The sequence below is a fragment of the Salminus brasiliensis genome, chromosome 6 (assembly GCF_030463535.1).
Source record: "Salminus brasiliensis chromosome 6, fSalBra1.hap2, whole genome shotgun sequence".
NCBI lineage: Eukaryota > Metazoa > Chordata > Actinopteri > Characiformes > Bryconidae > Salminus > Salminus brasiliensis.
The window spans coordinates 14,587,300-14,606,365 of record NC_132883.1 but is presented as its reverse complement, the minus strand read 5'-3'; the positions used below and the strand labels follow the sequence as shown (position 1 = coordinate 14,606,365).

Here is a 19,066-nt window from a genome sequence, read left to right as displayed (position 1 = left end):
GAACAGATTTGGGTGAATAATCTTTCCATTTCATTCACAAAAAAAAGGTTCTTCTATCACTTTAAGAACATTTGTAAGAGTGCAGACCTGAAGAAGTGCTGTGTCCTGTACTGTTTAATAAGTGCTGTGTCCTGCGGTTTAACAGGATGAAGTAATCAGAGAATCAGAGATGAACTGTAATGCTAATTTATTTATTTTGTTGCTTAAGAGCACAGTGACCCTTTTACACGCCACAGCTCCTGACTCGCCAAAGACATGACGTAGAGGCTGATGTCGATGCTGCCATTTGTGCTTAAGAGAGCTGAGCCAGGCCCACACTGCTGTTCCCCTTGTTAAAGATGGTGTACCAGTTCCTGATGAAGACGTCACCAAGGATCCAGGAGAAGCTGCTTCCAAAGTTGCCACCTGAGAAACCTGTCTGGCAGCCGTAGTAACCCTGGAGACAGACGAGCGTGTTAGACGTGTAAGTACGTGTAAGTCTTTGTGGTCCTACTGAAGTTTTTCTTTCACTAATGTTTGAAGACATGTCGAGAAGACGAAAGAGGCCTGGACTGACCTGAGTGACGAACGATGAAGCAGGGATGGTGAAGTCGTAGCCGTTAAGGGTGAAGGTAACTGAAGGTATGCTCTGGATGTTGCTGCAGCTCACGATGTACTGCAATAAGAAATTAATTAGAACTTCAGCTTTGGAGTTAAAGTGGTAGACTAGGCAGAGGTGGCTTTATTAAAGATCAACAAGCACATGTCCAGCCAGCCACTCACATCTCCATTTTGGTCCTGCTGAGCACCCAGGTAAGCGTTCAGGTTGCTAACATCGCTACTTGGCCCAATAATGAGGGACGTTCCAGTATCAACAATAGCCTGGCATCCACCGGAGCAACCAACTACCTGTCCGTTGATGGTGACACTGTGAAAGGCCAAAAAGGGGTCATTTGTAAATCGCTTCAGTGTGTCTTCAGTGTACACACACATGTAATCTTAAGAAAAAGCTACAATGGCCGACAATGTAGTGAAAAGTGATGTGTATGAAGTGACAACGGTTGTAAAGAATATGATGACATGCTCAAGATCGTTGGCTTAGACCCCTGATAGGCAGCATGTCTAGGAATAGACATAGGCCATTAGCATTACAGTCCTTAGACGCACTGTAGGCCTAAGTTCTAAAGATGAGATAACTCTAACTCTGCAGACGGTCACATGCTGCACCTTACCTGTCCATGGTGATCTGGTAGTAGCTCTCAGAGGACAGAGGGATCCAGTAGATACTGCCGGTGTAGTAGGAGCTGTCAACCTCACCCAGGAACAGCATGCTGCCCTGCTGTTCACTGAAAGATTCCAAACGGCTCATTTTAGCTTCTCGAACCAAACCAAATCGAGCTGTAAAATGCTTTAGAGCTAAAACTAATAATATTCAACTTTTATATATTAAAAGCTCAAGCTAATTCACCATTCTCCTATATATTGGCAATCAGCCAAGGATATGTGGGGTGTGATGTTCACTTCTTTAGTTTTACACTGTTGCCATTAGCCGTTGAAGTCGTTGAAGCTCGTAGTCTTTCGGTTAGCATGGTGCAAACCACCTTAAGCCATAGAATGGAGTGATGGAAAGTAATGGGAAAGCTGGTAAAGCAACTGCTAATGTTTTTAGCTCTGTGATGAGTTTTCTAGATCACAGTATGTCACACAGTGTCAGGCACAATATGTGGCTTATAGCCAGCATTGTTTAGAGTAGCCTGAAGCCATACTTTAGTAAGATGCTGCCTCCAAGTCCACCTCGGAAGGTCGCACTTAAGACATTGGAGCTTATAAGTACGACATGATTGCTCGTTGAGTGCTAAATAACTAGCACACAACCAGTTCATGCTGTTACCAGCATTTTTTATTGACACACCCCCAACTCGGAAAGTCTGGGCTCATCAAAAAACACTTCTAAATAAGTGTTTGTGGTGGCATTAATGCACATTCATCTCGTAAATTAGATATTTCTGACTTGACTCGAAGGCAGCAAGAGTACTGTTACTTCAATAAGTGAAATAAGCACTCAAGTAAAAAAAAAAAAAAAGCACTAAGTACTAAGTGTTATGTTTAGGGATCAACTTACTCGCTGCTCAGATAGACTGAGAAGACATCCTCGGAGACCAGGCCCTGGCTCACCATGTTGGTAAAGACTGGGGTGGCGCTATCAGAGGAAATAGCCTGGTAGGCCAGACCCATGATGCCATCAGGAGTCATGCTAGCCATGAAGGGAGCCTCGGTCTCACTCAGCCCGAAGATCTGATTCTGCACTGAGATTCCACCGACCTACAGCACACAGGTTTAGGACAGGACATTCCGAGGATTAAAATCCTTTAGGAGATTTCAGTCAGTCAGTCCTAGTCTCTCCTAGAGTTTTAATGTATCCAAGGATAGGATCTATTCAAATATCATTTGTACATTGCGGTAAGCAAAGGATTATGCCACAGGGAATTTCAGAATCATTTAACACCAGGCCAAGACCAATGCCCAGACTAGGAAGCGATAATTACTGTCACAGTGTCGTATCCCAGGTATCCAGTCATGCTGCCAGTGCCATATGCAATAGAGACAGCCTGATTGGTGCTCTGGAAAGTGCTGGACTGCGAAGGGTTGAACTGATCATGGTTTTCTATAACAAAAAAACATATTTTTAGTGATGCGATACTGCATGCTATGTGCTGAGTTTAAGAATGCGATGTAAGCCCAAGTCAGTACTTACGGCAGGCCTGGCTTGAGCAGTAGACAGAAGGCACCCAGAGGTTGGAGGAACCAGTATCCATAAGCACTGTGAAGGACTGAGGAGGGGTGCCAATGGAGATAACACCGTAGTAGGAGAGCTGAGAGGGACGAGAACATAATTGTAGGTATTAACAAGAATTTCTCTCCTAGACTCGTCGATGTATTTATTAATTTGTTAAAAGAACACATGATTTTCAGCCTAGTCTCTCTAGCTCTGATCAAAATAAGTCCAATCTGTCTGGTTCAGGTTTACCTACATCAGCATCATTGGTCATAGACTCTTGACCAGTTTGCATAAATTTGACCCATGGGGTATAGGGATGATTCTTCCTGTACTGATTCCACAGACCTTTCTCCTGCAGCCTCTGGCGGGCAGTTTTGCCCTTGATCAGGGGCACCCTGCACAACAAATGACAGCAATTATTAATATTCTTCCTACATACTATTTTGATAAATTGGTATCGAAGAAAACTTCAGAAAAAGAGCACAATGCTAAGATCTGCATGAAGCAAAGGGATGAATTTGCACACCAAAGCAAAGCAACTCATGCTGCAGTCTTGTGCTACCAGCCATTTGTCATCTCAAAAATATTGTATATACATATAGGAACATTGTCCCATCAAGGCATTTGTCGTTGGTATTATGCTTATATTTGCCCTTCACAAATGAGTTCCCGAAACTTAGAAAACTGTGTAATTGCTTACCTGACACACTGGGAAAGTGCCACCAAAGCACACAGGACCACAATCAGCTTCATTGTCTTTACTGAGACTTGTCTCTGACTCAGTATGCGAGTACACATCCAGAGACCCAGCGTTTTATATACAGTCAGACTACAGACCCTATCTTTACTTTTCCATTTCAAACAGATAATAACGCAGATTAGTTTGTGCCACTCGTGGGAATTTCACTTTGCTAATTGTTCGACATGTTTGCATACGTATTTCAGAATGTTATGAGATCTCGGATTATCAACTGGCTCCTTTTTTCCCCAAGGTCAGCATACCCTCTTCTGCAGTATTGCTATTTAACCACATTAGTTACTTTACTATGACGTAAGATAAGATTATTGAATGATATCAAATTAACAGGCCCTAAAAAGTTTATTTATTTATTTATTTATTTACATTTTTCAACTCTTTCGTTGCACTATAAGAACATAGGAGGTGGTCTGAGAGATGCCATTGTTTATGCTTAAATTAGTTGGCAAAACCTTAAGCATGAACATAGTATGATGGAAAAGCTGTGAAATGTGTTGATTTTTTTGGACAACAAAGTATAACAGTCAGCTGCTATTGGGAAACTGCACCATATCCATAAAACTAACCCTGCTGGTGAGGCTGTAACTATAAACTTTTAACTGTAAAAAGAGCAAACCCATATAACTATTATTCCACTCATATAATCTCAATGAAACATTGGTTTTCAGAGTATGTAGTTAAACAAACCTAGTTAAAGTGCTTGTTCTCACATTACGTTTTCTTTTTTTTAGGACAAACAGTTGCATTAAAGGCTACAGTGTAGAATAATTAAGATAATACTGTTGTGAATTCTGTATCGTATACATACAACTTAGTAATCAAAAACATGTATGATCTGACTGGCTGGTCTCAAATGACATTGTTATGGTTAGACCAACCATAGGTTCAACTTAAACCCATATGTAAGTGTGTTAAAACTCCATGTTACATGTTATCTGCCATTAGAAATTACCCCATTCTCCCAAGACAGGAAGGTGTCAGTGAAATGAATATCTGCATAAATATAATAATAAACATACATGATAGCATAACCTGTTCAATTACCTTTTGTTTATGAATATTTGAAAGATGGAGCACAAAAAGAATGTGGTATCTATTGCCAGCATGGTAATAACAAATGACTTAGCAACAAAATCAAAGTGGTTAGTGGAGCACTATCATGCAATTAATCTGAATGTGAGATATGTTCAGTTGTTTGTTGTTAAACACTGGCAGGCACTGCCATGTCTTGCTGCTTTTATGATATCTTTATTTTCCAAAAGGATATAAAGGCAAGGTTCAGATATGTGTGACATTGTTTTCCAAACATATCAAACTCTTGAAGAAAATATAGCATAATGTTTGATCCTCCGACTTTCCGTAGCAGTACAAAATATATGAAAAAAAAAACACAATATAAAGTATACTACATTATACAACAACAATGCAAAATAATTTTACCAGTTATTGCCCTAAGACGATAACAAAAACTTCTAAGAGAACTAAGAATAGGAGAATATACAGTTATAAACAATATGCAGTGCAAAGGTTTTTCAATATGATATAAAAGTACATTTTAAAGTAAAAACTAGTCATTTTCCAAGTAAAACTTGAAAATTGACTGCAATTTATCTAACATCAGAATCTTAAAGTACGATGTAAAATACAAATGACTTATTTGTGAGATGATAAAGTAATACTACTTCTACTACTACTACTACTACTAATAATAATAATAATAAATAATGCAATAATAATATAATAATAATAATAATAATAATAAATAATGCAATAATAATATAATAATAATAATAATAATAATAATAATAATAATAATAATAATAATAATAATAATAAATAATGCAATAATAATATAATAATAATAATAATAATAATAATAATAATAATAATAAACAAAAATAACATGCATGAGTATTTAACCCTTTTATACTACCAGCAATTGGTAGAACCAAATTCATGTTTGATTTTTTAAGTAATAAAAGGTGCCATTCAACAACTTGAGACAGCAATGTGGGATGAAGTTGTGGGAAATGTGGGAAAATTATTTACATTATGTTTTTGTTTTGTTATTTATTAAAAAGACATTCAACTATTGTTTGTATTCGACAGTTAGGAAAAAAACAGGTATGATGTGCTGGTTCATGCTAAAAAGAATTGACCATTAGCATCTCTTTCATAGTGTGAACAGCGCCATCTCCTGACACATTTCATAGGTTAACGCATTTCTTACAAGGACGTGGAAAGCAGTGGAGGCCTTGAATTATTCGTCAGTCTGTACGTTGGCTGGGCCAGATTTTTTTGGGATGTATTGAAGTTTAAAGAGTAAGATAATTTACAAAGCTTGCAAATTTAACTAAACTAACAGTTCCTAAATACAACTGGTGACATGCCTCATACTTGCTATGGTAATAAAGGTCTGATCTCTAGTCAAAAAGAAATCTGAGCATCACTTAGGGTGTCCAAACTTGCGCACAGGTCACACTGATGATTTTGATCTTTCCCACAGGCCACATTGATGATTTAGATTTTTTTTGTGTTGACAGAGTAGACGAAGTAACTGTGCATTAGGATCTGCTGAGTTTTGTATTTTGTGTTTAATTGGTGACAGAGGCTGTGTTTACTACTTTTTTTGATCAAGGGTACCCAAACATTTGCACACAACTATACAATTAAAAAGCATAACGGTGCCACCCAAAATTTCTAAGGATTCAACGCATGTTTTGTTGCTCACAACAGGTACACAAACATACTGGTGGCACGGGTGGTGCTCTTGAGTGGAGCAGCTGTCTAAGCACTGGTCCTATCAATGGGTGCTGAGTGCCCCCTGAAGCGGGGGTTTGCCCAGGGCGCTCTACTAGTTGAAACTGCCACTGGATGTAGGGAACCAAAAGTGTTTTTTCTTTGGCATCATTTAAAGAAACCTTGTTCTTATAATATAAACACATATCTGCATTATTTGGTTGTTTCCTCTAGTTTTGGTTTGAAACAAAGGGGTTATCTTAAAAGATTCAAGAGAAAGTTGTCATGTCAGGGTTTTTCCCCCATGGTAACTAGGCAAACACTGCCCAGTGAGCTCTCCCATTGGTTAGTCCTTTAAGAGCAGGACTGAAGACCTAACACAGCTATTTATAGGCTATACCAAATGAGGTAGGGGTTGTTGATCAGCCATAACATTAACAGGTGAAAAACACTAAAACACAATGATTATCTTTGTCTACAAAGGCACTGGATGAAGGTAGGAATGTATTAGGCAGCAAATGAAGGGTCAAGTTGTCATGGCTAGGCAACTGGCTCAGAGCATCTCCAAAAACGTTAAGCAGGTCTTGTGGGAGATTCTGGTGTCTAGTACCTGCTAAAAGTGGTCCAAGAAAGGACAACCGGCGAGCCGACAACCGGCTAATGTGCAATCAATGGAGGCTCTACTTCACAACTTACAGGACTGTAAGCATCTGCTGCTAATGGCCTGGTGCCAGATACCATAGGGCGCCCTGTGGAGCCCATGCCACTAATGGTCAAATCTATTGGTGGCACAGGGGCACAGGGGATACTGCATGTGTATCATTTATAGATTTGTTCACAGTAACCAGCCCAAGATCGTTTCCAGCTCCCTGGAATTCTTCCCCCAGCTTCCCCTGATTCTCTGGTTACCCACTCTGGCCCTGTGTGAAACACTAGACTCTGAATAGCTTTGGCCTGGAAGGAACCCAGTTTGACCCCTGCTCTAGACATTTGACCCTGAAGCGAGAGAATGGGAGGTGTTATTATAGTATATTGCACTAGGTCCTGACATTCTGACACCTAATCAGAAAGGGAGCTTAAAGCATCAATCTACTGACACCTCATACCTGATACCACGCTAAACTGAGTGAACTTTTAACCTTTAAACGTCCAAAGTGTAGTTCTGTATTGAATCATTTTCCTAACTAAGGAACTTTTGAAGGACCCTTTTTTTAAAGATGAACCATTTATAAAGTCTAGGGGCCTTTCCCCTTTTGTGTGGTCCTGGAGACACTGGGTAAGCTGTTAGCTACTATGATACATTAAAAGCATGCAATATATGTTTGACAGACAACATAGATTAATAGCTGTTTACGTGCGAACACAAGGAAATAAAACAAAGAGGCAACGTAAGAGTTTTTATGCTACTGTGTATATTTTATTATTTGCAACATATTCCCCTGTCTGCGCGAACACAATGCATGCCGCTTGAAAAATTAGCAGATTGCACCACGTGCTTCTATGCAAGAGCAGCCAGACCCACACTGTTGTTCTGCCTGTTGAAGATGGTGTAGTAGTTCCTGATGAACACATCACCCAGGATCCACAGGGAATCGCCGCTGCCACTGAAACCTGTCCTGCAGCCATAGGAGTCCTGGATGAAAAAGAAAAAGCTTTAATTGTTATGAATAAGAACGGCATTCTTTGGAATTACCTTTCTATGATATGCATCTTTGAATGCTATTTTTTTGATACTGTACACACAACTGTATGCAGAACAGATTAGGCTTAATTGTCCGAGGCACAAAGTTAAGCCAACTGACCTGAGAGACGTAGGAAGAAGCAGGGATGGTGAAAGTGTAGCCGTTGAGGGTGAAAGTAACTGAAGGCATGCTCTGGATGTTGCTGCAGCTCACAGTGGCCTGCAAGACAGCAGTGTGAACATGTGATGTAGTTTGAATGCAATATTAAAGTGAATCCGTGAAGCCAAGCAGAGGATAGTTTGACTCGTCTGGCCTGTATCGAGTCAGCTTTATGGAGCATAAATCAACACATCAACTCACATCTCCGTATTGGTCTGTGCTGGCGCCCACCCAGGAGTTAATGTTGCTGATGTCGCTGGTTGGCCCAACAATGAGGGAAGTTCCAGTATCAATGATAGCCTGACATCCACCAGAGCAAGCAACTGTCTGCCCGTTGATGGTAACACTGCAAACATCATCAGAAAGGATGAGTGTATGATGGACATACTGCTGCCATGTCGTTGTGTTTTCTCATTTTTGGTTGGGCAGATGCATATTAGCTCCAATATTGCGTAGCTAACCTGTCCATGGTGATCTGGTAGTAGGTCTCAGAGGACAGAGGGATCCAGTTGATGCTGCCAGTGTAGTAGGAGGTGTCAATCTCTCCGAAGAGCACAACACTGCCCTGCTGTTCGCTGGAGAGTTCAAAAAGAGGTGTTGAGAAAGAGTGAAGCAAGCTATTTTAATATATTGCTTTTGACTTCTTCACCATTTCACTGATAAGAATACCTTTGCATAGAATTCACAAGCATGGCTAGCAACCTGTGCTGCCAGGTTGCTACCTCTTGCATACAGGTTGTTGATAATCACCTAATCCAGTTCAAAAGAACCACTTGTGAAAGAGTGAGTTTAAGGTATCGACTTACTTGCTGCTCAGGTAGACTGAAAAGACATCCTCGGAGACCAGGCCCTGGCTCATCATGTTGTCAAAGACAGGGGTGGCACTATCAGAGGCAATGGACTGGTAGGCCAGACCCAGGATGCCATCAGCCACCATGGTAGCCAGGAAGGGAGCCTCAGTCTCACTCAGGCCGAAGATCTGATTCTGCACTGAGATTCCTCCGACCTACAGCACACAGGCTTAGGATTAGCAGTGGCAGTTTTGCTGACATAGGTATCGAGCCCACAACCCTATGAGAAGTAACCCAGCACACTAATCATGGACAAATGCATACCGTCACAGTGTCGTATCCCAGGTATCCAGTCATGCTGCCAGTGCCATACTGAATAGAGAGAGCCTGGTTGGTGCTCTGGAAAGTGCTGGACTGGGAAGGATTGAACTTACTGTGGGTCTCTGAAGAAAAAAGAAGATAGAATTACATTTATTCTTCCAGGTAATGTTGACTTATGCAGCCACTGCATGTCAGTACTTACGGCAAGCCTGGCTGGAGCAGTAGACAGAGGGTACCCAAAGGTTGGAGGAGCCGCTATCAAAAATGACTTGGAAGGACTGACCAGGAGTACCAATGGAGATCACACCATAGTAGGAGAGCTGAGAAGGGCAAGAATATATTTGTATGCTTTAACCACCTACTTTGTATTACATGTCTTGCCGTGGCGTTTGTTTGTCCAGTTAGTGATTGATTTTTCATGCAAACTGGACACAAGACACTTGTCCAACACGTAATTGGCTGTCTGTTTAACTTACATCAGCATCATTGGTCATGGACTCAGTTCCAGTCTGAGCAAACTTGACAAGGGGGCTGTAGGGGTGCATCTTTCTGTACTCCTCCCACTGGCCCTTCTCCCTCAGCCTCTCACGGGCAGACTTGCCCTTGATCAGAGGAATCCTACAGCACATGTTACAGGGTTACTTCTGGTGGTTTACAAAACGCAACCACAAAGGAAGTGTAGAGCACAATAGGCTGGGCTAGGTTTGCTGAAATGATCTTAGCACAAACATTATGCTTAAAGGTTAGAGTGAGTATCACACTGAACACTGTCTCTACCAGTTAGCTCTTTGAACCCATTCGTAGGCCTACACTTCAGTTCTTCAGCCTCATAACTGCATTACTCTTATACTCAACATCAGTTCCAAAGACCCTAAAATATGACCCAGAGGCTCCACAAAATATACTGTTTAAATAAGTTAGAGTAGTTTAAACAGGATTAATAGCAGAATAATAAACCTGGGGTTCAAAAGGTTAAGATGATTTTGGGAAACTAGGCAATTGATGATATTATAAAAATTCATCAATTGCACCACGTAACAAAATATATCATAATATATAAATTTTTAAATGTTAAAAATACTTTTCCAATAGAGCATTATCACTTTTCAAACCGTCTATCTGTCTTATGATCTATTCGATACCCTGATCACTTTTACACTAAATCGCTTTATTAAGTGTTAAAGCTGAATAAAGTTTATATTCATCATGGGATTCAATATGAAGGACAGGTGCCAGATTTAAATTCTTGGAGATACATGTTTTTTAGACAAAGAATCAGCGACTTTCCCTTTGGACAGACATGAAAACATTCTAAATAAGTAGATAAGTAATTAGAGAGCTTAGTAATGTAAAGCTTTCGTAGACATATACACTATACGGACAAAAGTATTGGGACACCTGCTCATTCATTGTTTTTTCCAAAAGCAAGGGTATTTAAAAAAATGTTGTTGCAGTAACTGTTTCTACTACATTTTGGATCACTGCTGTGAGGATTTGATTGCATCCTGCGACAAGAGCATTAGTGATGTTAGAATGTTGGATGTTTACTACCCCACTGCATCCCCAACTCATCCCAAAAGTATTGGACGGAGCGCCAAAATTCCAGAGAACACAGTTTCACTGCTCCACAGATAGGCCATGCCTGGCATTAGGCAATATGTTCATGTTCATCTGTTCTGGCAGAAGAATCCAGTGTTGTTGTGTTCACCCTCACTTAAACGCTAGAGGTTGCTGTTTTTGAACCTTGACGCACGCTTACACGCTTCTTTAAGAATAGATGGAAATTTGGTCAAATTTTCAAATATGCATAATCGGAGACTGTGTTTCAGTGCTGTCTCACAAACGTATTTTACAGTACATAAATACACTATGGTATAGTAAATGACCCTATCAAATACAATTCACAAAATCCAAATTTGTATTTACAATAGGTCTTTCAAAATGCATGTATTATAAATACCCTTCAAACCATTCAAAGCATATTCTAGACAGAGACAAATCACACATTTCTAACCCTATGGCCTCACCGAACAGGTCTAATGCAGACACGCAGGCTTTGAAAATGATTAAATAGGCATTACAAAATAACTAACACCAAGATTTACCACGTTCTGTAACAGCAGTTTCCCTGATGTTGCTAGAATAAAAATAAACAGACTCAGTACTTACCTGATGCACTCTGAAAGTGCCACCAGGGCACACAAGGCCAGGATCAGCTTCATTGTTTTACTGTGAGTTCCTTGTTGGGCCCAACGAATAGGTACACAGCCAGAGACTTCAGCCTTTATATACACTCCTTATCAGCCTGATGCGAGCACTGATTGGGCCAGTGAAACTCAAACCTGACTGACCATTTACATGACCTTATTCACATGGTTTTTCCTCAGTGTTTCATTGTTATTTTAAACTTGAAACATCAAATACTGAGAAATATTCTTACTCAAGGTCAAGCCATTCTCTACATTTAACTCTGATAAGTGGATAAGAAATGCAAACATGCTTCTTAAGCATTCGATGCGTTGTTTAGAATGGCCATTATGGTTCATGGTGAGGGTTTCTTGAAGAGTTATAAATATGAAATTGCATGTGCATGCAGTGCAGTATGTTTTCGTAACATAGAAAAGTTGTCTGTTGTAGGCTATACATATCAGTTTATTAATTTAATATAACATGCAATATGTTCTTATTGTCTTATCATCTCCAAAATGGCGAAGAAGGCAAAAACATTATTAACTTTGAATGGAAGTCAGTGTAAAATAATAAAAAATAAGGTAATTCCAAGTCATTTAGAGCATTTCTATTGGTCTATTCATCCAGAAGCATTTATACAGCATACAGTGTATACAGTGCAGCTACAGGGTTCACACCATGGAGAAATTAAAAAATGGACAAAAATGGAGATGCAGGATTTTTATTGGACAGCAGCGATATATATACCCTTAACATTAGCAGATCTGATTTACTAATGTCTCATTTTCCACTGCTTTCTATGTTGTTACTGAATGCATTTAAATTAGTGGTGTTAATCTATTCAAAAGTTTAATCACATTAATCACAACAATATTCTGTGATTAATTATGATTAATCACAAGATAGAATGCTAGCTAGCACGTCCTTGAATTATTGGGCAGAAAAAAAACAATTAAGTTGTTTTTGGTTATAGCTCGAACATGACGAAGCTCTGACACAGATGCTTTAGTAGAGAAAAGGCTTTAGCAACTTTTTAAGAGATTAAAAAATGGATGATCAGTCATTGGGCTGGATTAAGCCAGCTAAGAAAGGTGGCAGCTCTGTGTGTGTGTGTGTGTATGAGAGATGAGAGAGAGGTAAGAGAATGAGAGTTAGTTAGGAGATTTAATCCATATTTCAGCATAAATAAAGTGTAATTTACCCTCTGAGCTCAACAGTAGCAACACTGTGTTTACATCACTAAATAAAACAGCTAATACGTCACAGTAAAGAGTGAGAGACCTACAGGAGGAATTTGAGGCCAAACTTGGTAAAGTTATTAATATGCTTTAAAAAAGGTTAATGCATTAAAGTTGACAGAACTTCTTTGTATATGTTTTAAGTATTAAAGTATCAAATATTTTTATTTCTTTATTTTATTTCTGTAAATTAAATTATAGTTATTATAGTATGTTAAAATTAAAGTACAACAAATACATAAATAAATAAGGAATACAAAATAAGGCTATCGCTAAAGAAAATAAAAGTTTTAAAGGCTTTGGAAAAAAAAGTAAACTCTGTATGTTTGAAATGTCCCAAAGCTAATCTACAATGACGATACGTTGTTCCATTCTCCTTCTTTGGTATCACAGAATGAAAATATAGTAAAGATAATGCTCTTTGGTATCACATAATGAATCTGTAATAAAGATCTAGCTCTTTTGTATTCTTTATCTATTGGAACTTTATGCGCGTGCCAGTGTTTGTTGTCTGTCCCCCTGATAGAAAGAACTAGACAAGGTCAGGTAGCACCTGTGACTTTAGCAAAGGTGAATTTTCCACATCTTGCAACAGTGTCAGATTTTGCATCACGTACTGACACATTTCTTTTTTGGTTTCATTTTCTATAAAAAATTATTTAAATGCACATTTCAGAATTCTATTTATTCCCTGAATTAAATGAATCAAAATAACTTTGTAAATTATTAGAAGTGTGTTATTTGTGTTTAGGGTGTGAAAAAAACCCACAAAACTTGACTGGGGTGCCCAAACGTTTGCATGATACTGTGGCATAATATCTATTACTGTAAATATCTAGGTTGGAATAGGACAAGCTCTTTTCAAAATAAGAAAAAGGCCCCAACTTTATTGCAATATTCAGTGACACCCAGTTTTCACCCATTTGTTCTTGCAAAAACCTTTTATTTCTGTAAGATTTTTGGACCGCCTTGTATGCACTGCTCTTTTGCAGTCTGTCCACACATGTTTTGATAAAGTTTAGATTGGGGAAATGTGAGGGCCATAGCAAAGCTTCAGTTCGCACCTCTTTAGGTAGTCCATTTTTTGAGGTGTGTTCAGGGATCATTATCTTGCTATTAAATCCCTCAAATTTGTTTTCCTATTTCTTTTACATACTGTTTTTGACATGCAGAATTTTCTGGTATTTAATATCATTGAGGAATGTTCTTTTCTCCGCTGGCTGCAACGCAGGCCAAAAACATGATTGATGCACCTGTGTGTTTAACAGTAGAAGAGATGTAGGAGAGACCCTCATTTCTGCAAACCTACAGTACCTCTGTTCATTATGGCCAAAGATTTTAACTTCATTCTACTTTAACTTCATTAGTCCACAGAGCTTATTCCTAAAATGTATCAGGCTAGTTTGGATGTTCCTTTGAAAACCTCTGAATTTTGAGCTGAGGACGCATGAAAGGTTTTCTTCTGACGACTCTTGTATGAAGGTTATATTTGTGCGGGTAGTATACAGTAGAACAGTGCACCATTACTCCAGGATCTGCTAAACCTTCTCAAAGGTCTTTAGCAGTCACATGCTGGGTTCGGTTTGCATTTCTAGTAATGCTATGAGCAGTTGACCTCAACTTGACCTTACTGTTCCTACAAACTAACATTTCTTTTGTTTGCTTTCCAATCTCTCAATTGGTGACAATTGGTGAAGTAAGGGACTTTTAGAAGCTGGAATAGTACATGGACTTACTGAACTTACTTTATGTCTGGAATACAGCTCTTCTTTTATGCAAGCAGAATAGATTCACTAGTATAACTACTACTATTATTATTATTATCACTTAACTCCAATGATTAATTTATTTCAACTTCCTTGAATGTTACCTGGAATAACCCTCATGAGTAATAGTGAAAAGAATTTCTGTGTAATGGGGAAATAAGCACCCTCTCCGATTTCAAATGATCAAGCATTTTAAAAAACCCTAAAGATGCTGAATATGGAGCAACAGATTTATTTGGAAATATAATAACATTTAACATGTAGTGGATGTCATCAGCTATGAGCACGTGTTTCAGAGCACATGATTTATTACATGGCCTATCAAGTATAAATACACTGAGAGCCAAAGTAAACCAACTATGACTTTGCATTTCTGAGCCAAACGTCATGACATGAGGGCCAGTATGTTGGCATTTAGGAGAAAAATGATAACAGTGTGTTTAGTGCAAACTGCATTAACGTTAAAACCAAAAGTCAGGACAGAACAGTGGCACTTATTTTTGTGCTTCCCTCATTTCTCCTTCAGGGGTTCTTTCCTCCTAGGCTGCAGTCCTCCATTTTCTCTCCATCTCCCTTGTACGCAGTTAAAAGTCAATGTTTTTGAAATCGTTGGTGCATCGGTATCTGCTGTCAGCAAATCTGGTGCACACCAAGTGAGGCAGGCAGGGGCAGGTGTGGTGCTGTCTCTTTCCAGGGAAAGGTACCTGTGCAGAGAGGTAAAATAAATATATTAATTTCGTCATTGCTCTTAAATGGGACTAGTTCGTTAATTAGTAACATCATACTGTAAACACTATAATAGCACGTGTACCAGCACGTATAACCGCGGTTCTCCAGCTGAAAATTCATGATCACTTTGTCCTTGTTGAAAAGCAAAAGAAGTTATTTCTAGAAATCAGAAATAACAGCACTGTTAACCATACAACATAATACAGGATACATCTGCAGGATGTGTCTAAGTATGATGCTCAGTGCTTTTTGAGTATGCTTTCATTCACAGTTACTAAATCCCACTTCAGCAGCTGCTCACCGCCTGGTTTCAATATCTCAGAATCAGTGAGATGGACAGGGAGAGCAGTGTACTACACTGATCTCTCAGATGAACTTGATCAGTATCAGATACACTTGTCAGCCACTCTGCTGCTGCCCTCTGAGATAGCACTGACTGTCAATGTCTGCCAAGCGCCAAGTGTATGTGTGTGTGTCTGTGTATGTGTTTGTATACATATCTGCATATATATCATGTCATGTAAAACCTGGTATCTCTGGTTAGTCCATAATGACCTAAAATAAAAAAAAAATAAAAATTGAAAATAAAACAAATATGTATGTATTAACTTTATTACATATTTCCTGGAGGTCTGAGGTTTTTTTTGCTTGGACATCAACAACAAATACTGAATGTAGACCACTGTAAAGGTCTGAGAAGGATTTAAAGGAGTGGTTCTCAGTCTCGTTCCTGTTGTCCTGGAGTTCTATTGCTCCGGCACGTATCAGTTTCTCTGATACTCCTGGCACACCTAAGCCAATGAATAAACTAATTACAAAGCTCCTCCGGTTGTGAACTGGGTGTGTTTGTTGGCTGGGCACACACTACCACACACCAGGATTGAACAAATATGCTTCATAGCATGGATGATGCTGTTAAAATGCAATTGTTACTCATTGTTGTCATATGAATACTTAAAATACTGAAAAATAACACATTATTACCAGACAAGTGACTCAGCGGTGAAATCAGTATCATCAAATGGGGCTTCCTGAGCTGTGTGTGTTTGTGGGTTTGTAGGGGCAGAAGGTGTAAATTGTGTACCTTATGGCTGAACGGGTGGCACTCGTCTCCCTCCAGCCCCTGTGGCGTGCACATCCGCAGGCCCCTCAACCACAGGCTGACTGCGCAACACAGCCCCACGCCACACTGGACGTCTCTGTCACATGCCTGCTCACATACACACGCACACACACACATACACATACACATATATACAAAAATTCAAAAGATCATTCATGTTCACACGCACACGCATGAGTACACAGCAGGGTGTGTCACCCTGTCACATACAAGTGTCATTAACATACAAATACCACAGATAAGAGAGTCTGTCACCCTTTGTTTATTGCATCATTATACACGATATAATACCTATTAGTGTTAATACTATTAATAGTTGAAAATAACAGGTTTGAAGGCAGCTAGTGTAATCAAAATGATCAAACAGTTTTACCCGCCTTAAATATTGATCCAATGCCAAACTAACCACACTGTGTAAAAGGTCAAAATGTCAAGTGTCATTTTCAGCTCATACTGTATAATAAGGGTGTGGTGTTTCTGCTTTTTTCAAGGTATTTGTCTTGTATCATATGCTTTAAACGCATTCTGTCACTCAAATTCCATTCAAATTTCTACTAAATTATTGCTTTAACATTAATATTAAGTCATATTACACCTTTCAACTTCGCTTCCTGACAAAAAACAACATTGTTGTTGATCTAGTACATTGTAGCAATGTACTAGATCAAAAGGTTACTTTTAATTCCTAATTAAAAGTTAATTAATTATCTAAATGTGTATTAAATGCAGCTGAACTCTATTCAATCTAACTTTTCTATCTATAACCCTAAACCTAATCATAACCTACATTTCAACCAAAACCTAAACCTGGTACTAAACCTAAACCTAAGAATCAACAGATAGTTTGTTAACAATTTTAAGCATCTGTAAGGAACCATCAGAATCAAGTTTGACCAAATCTAGTGGTCTGGTTTAGCTCTTTTTAAACAATCAGCAGTAGTGATGCTACACTCTTTAAAATATAAGAGGTTCTTTGAGTGAACTTTTTTGGGTCCATGAAGAACAATGGTAGATAGAGAACCTTTGAATTGGTAAAGATCCTTTATCTTCACTTCTTTAAACCTTTAAAAGCTTCTTCACACACATCTCGTTCATAACAACCTTAACCTTGTATTCTTTACAGTGTAGGACGACTTACCCCAGTAATGACAGCGCATCTGCAGCCACCCAGAGACACCAGGAGTACTGAGAAGAAGACCACCACCAAGCTCATAGCAGCAACAGGAGAGCTCCACACCAGACCGTTACGCTCTCACTTTCTTTCCTGCTCTGCCCCCTGTAACCCTATCTCTCTCTCTTTCTCTAATTCCCTTCTTCTGCAAGAAGGCTTTCAAATGACCTCGTCTGTCTTAGTTTGGAGAAGATGAGAAGGAAGTGGAGGGTCCTGTCCTACTTGTTCTGTCCTTTCTTTGTCCAGTGCAGTTTTCTTCTTCTTCTTCTCTCTGGTGTCTTAGGTCACCAGAAGCTCTGGTAAGTTGTAAAATGCGACTCAAGGCTTTCTCCCTCTCTCTCTTTCTCTCTCTTTATCTCCCCTCGCTCTTCTCCATCCCCCCTCCCATACCTCCGCAGGGTCCTCGTCATCCCACAGTGTGTGACGCTGGACAGGTCGATGAAGCTACGCCATTCTGCGTATCTCAGGGTGCGTCTCTGTAAACGGGCTCATCAGGCTCAGACGGAGTAATTCGTGGTAGCCTGACGTCCACATTGTTAACTGTAAACCTTAACGTCTCATCAAATAAAGAGCAGACTTTCTTATGTTGAGAAGAATTCAGCAAAATCTTCAACAACAATACGTATAATGTATAACAGTACATATAATGATCATACGTTCTGCTGCATGCAAGACCCAGGTGCATCTAAATTAGAATTCATTGGTAAATTCCATCCATTTACCATCCTGTGTTCTCTGACCACCGAAGAAGGACACCATGCCCCAGGACCATGACCTTCTTATTTCAATCATGGTGCTTTTCCACCTTTGTCTGACCCTGCTGTCTGAGCTTTATCCAGTTTAAAAACATCAGCGGATGTCACGTAAGTTCGATGAGAGATGAGTCACTGGTGCGAGGGAGTTTGCCAGAGCAAGTTTTATTTCCGTTTATATGAAACCCCGATGAAAGCATTCAGCTTGCAGGTAGATCACAACAAATTAAGCGCATGTCACTGTTCTTGAGAAACATCAGCCCACAGCCACGCAGTGATATAATTCACCCTGTCACTCACTGACATCCTCAATTTGCACCTCTAAGAATGCCACTCGGGCCCAGGCGATTAAGTGCATGTGACGTTGCGGCCACTTACGCCCCAATACTTCCTTAACGAGTTCCTTAACGTTATCACAGCGGACTCACTGTGCTCACTGCATAAGATGCGAAATAGGACACGAGTTTAATGGAAGTTCAACCTAAGAGATTCAGGCTGGTCGCCACAGTAGCACAGGATCACAGGAGGCTTACAGGTTTCCCTGTTAAGCTCCTCCTTGTGTCTGAATCATTCTTCTTGGGCATGCTCATGTTCAGCTGCTGGGTTCATGGCCTTGAAGTGTGGCAGATGGTCTTCGCTCACTGGAAGCATTTCAACCCAAACGAGTCACGACACAAGATATTTTGACTCCTGCATGACACTGAGCAGAACTGTTCAAACTTTGGAGGATTTTATTGCGTGGTTTGATGTGAAATAGCTTGTTGTGATTCTTAGAGAGTCGTACTAAGTCACTTCTCTCTACAGCAGTGGTGATGGGAACCAGGGGTTGCAATGTCAAGTTGTCAACCGGAATGTCAACCGGAACACTCCAGAGGCAAGCGTATTAATAT

At 39.6% G+C, this 19,066-nt stretch overlaps 2 protein-coding genes across 2 annotated transcripts; both read right to left on the bottom strand.

The window, feature by feature from the left end:
• Positions 1-292: 292 nt before the first annotated feature.
• Positions 293-11,429, bottom strand: LOC140557078 (uncharacterized). The gene is given in 19 exon segments (XM_072681213.1): positions 293-436; positions 557-655; positions 763-907; positions 1,212-1,325; positions 2,102-2,301; positions 2,526-2,644; positions 2,735-2,852; positions 3,012-3,153; positions 3,435-3,532; positions 7,164-7,250; positions 7,759-7,887; positions 8,057-8,155; positions 8,297-8,441; positions 8,557-8,670; positions 8,902-9,101; positions 9,211-9,329; positions 9,410-9,527; positions 9,684-9,825; positions 11,377-11,429. Coding segments are annotated over 19 exon segments (2,385 nt in total).
• Positions 11,430-14,985: 3,556 nt separating this feature from the next.
• On the bottom strand, positions 14,986-17,466 carry prok1 (prokineticin 1). Its single transcript, XM_072680906.1, has 3 exons — positions 17,392-17,466; positions 16,215-16,340; positions 14,986-15,105 (listed from the first exon to the last, which is right to left on the bottom strand). The coding sequence occupies exons 1-3, from the start codon at positions 17,464-17,466 to the stop codon at positions 14,986-14,988; spliced, it is 321 nt and encodes a 106-aa protein (XP_072537007.1).
• Between the last annotated feature and the right edge of the window lie 1,600 nt (positions 17,467-19,066).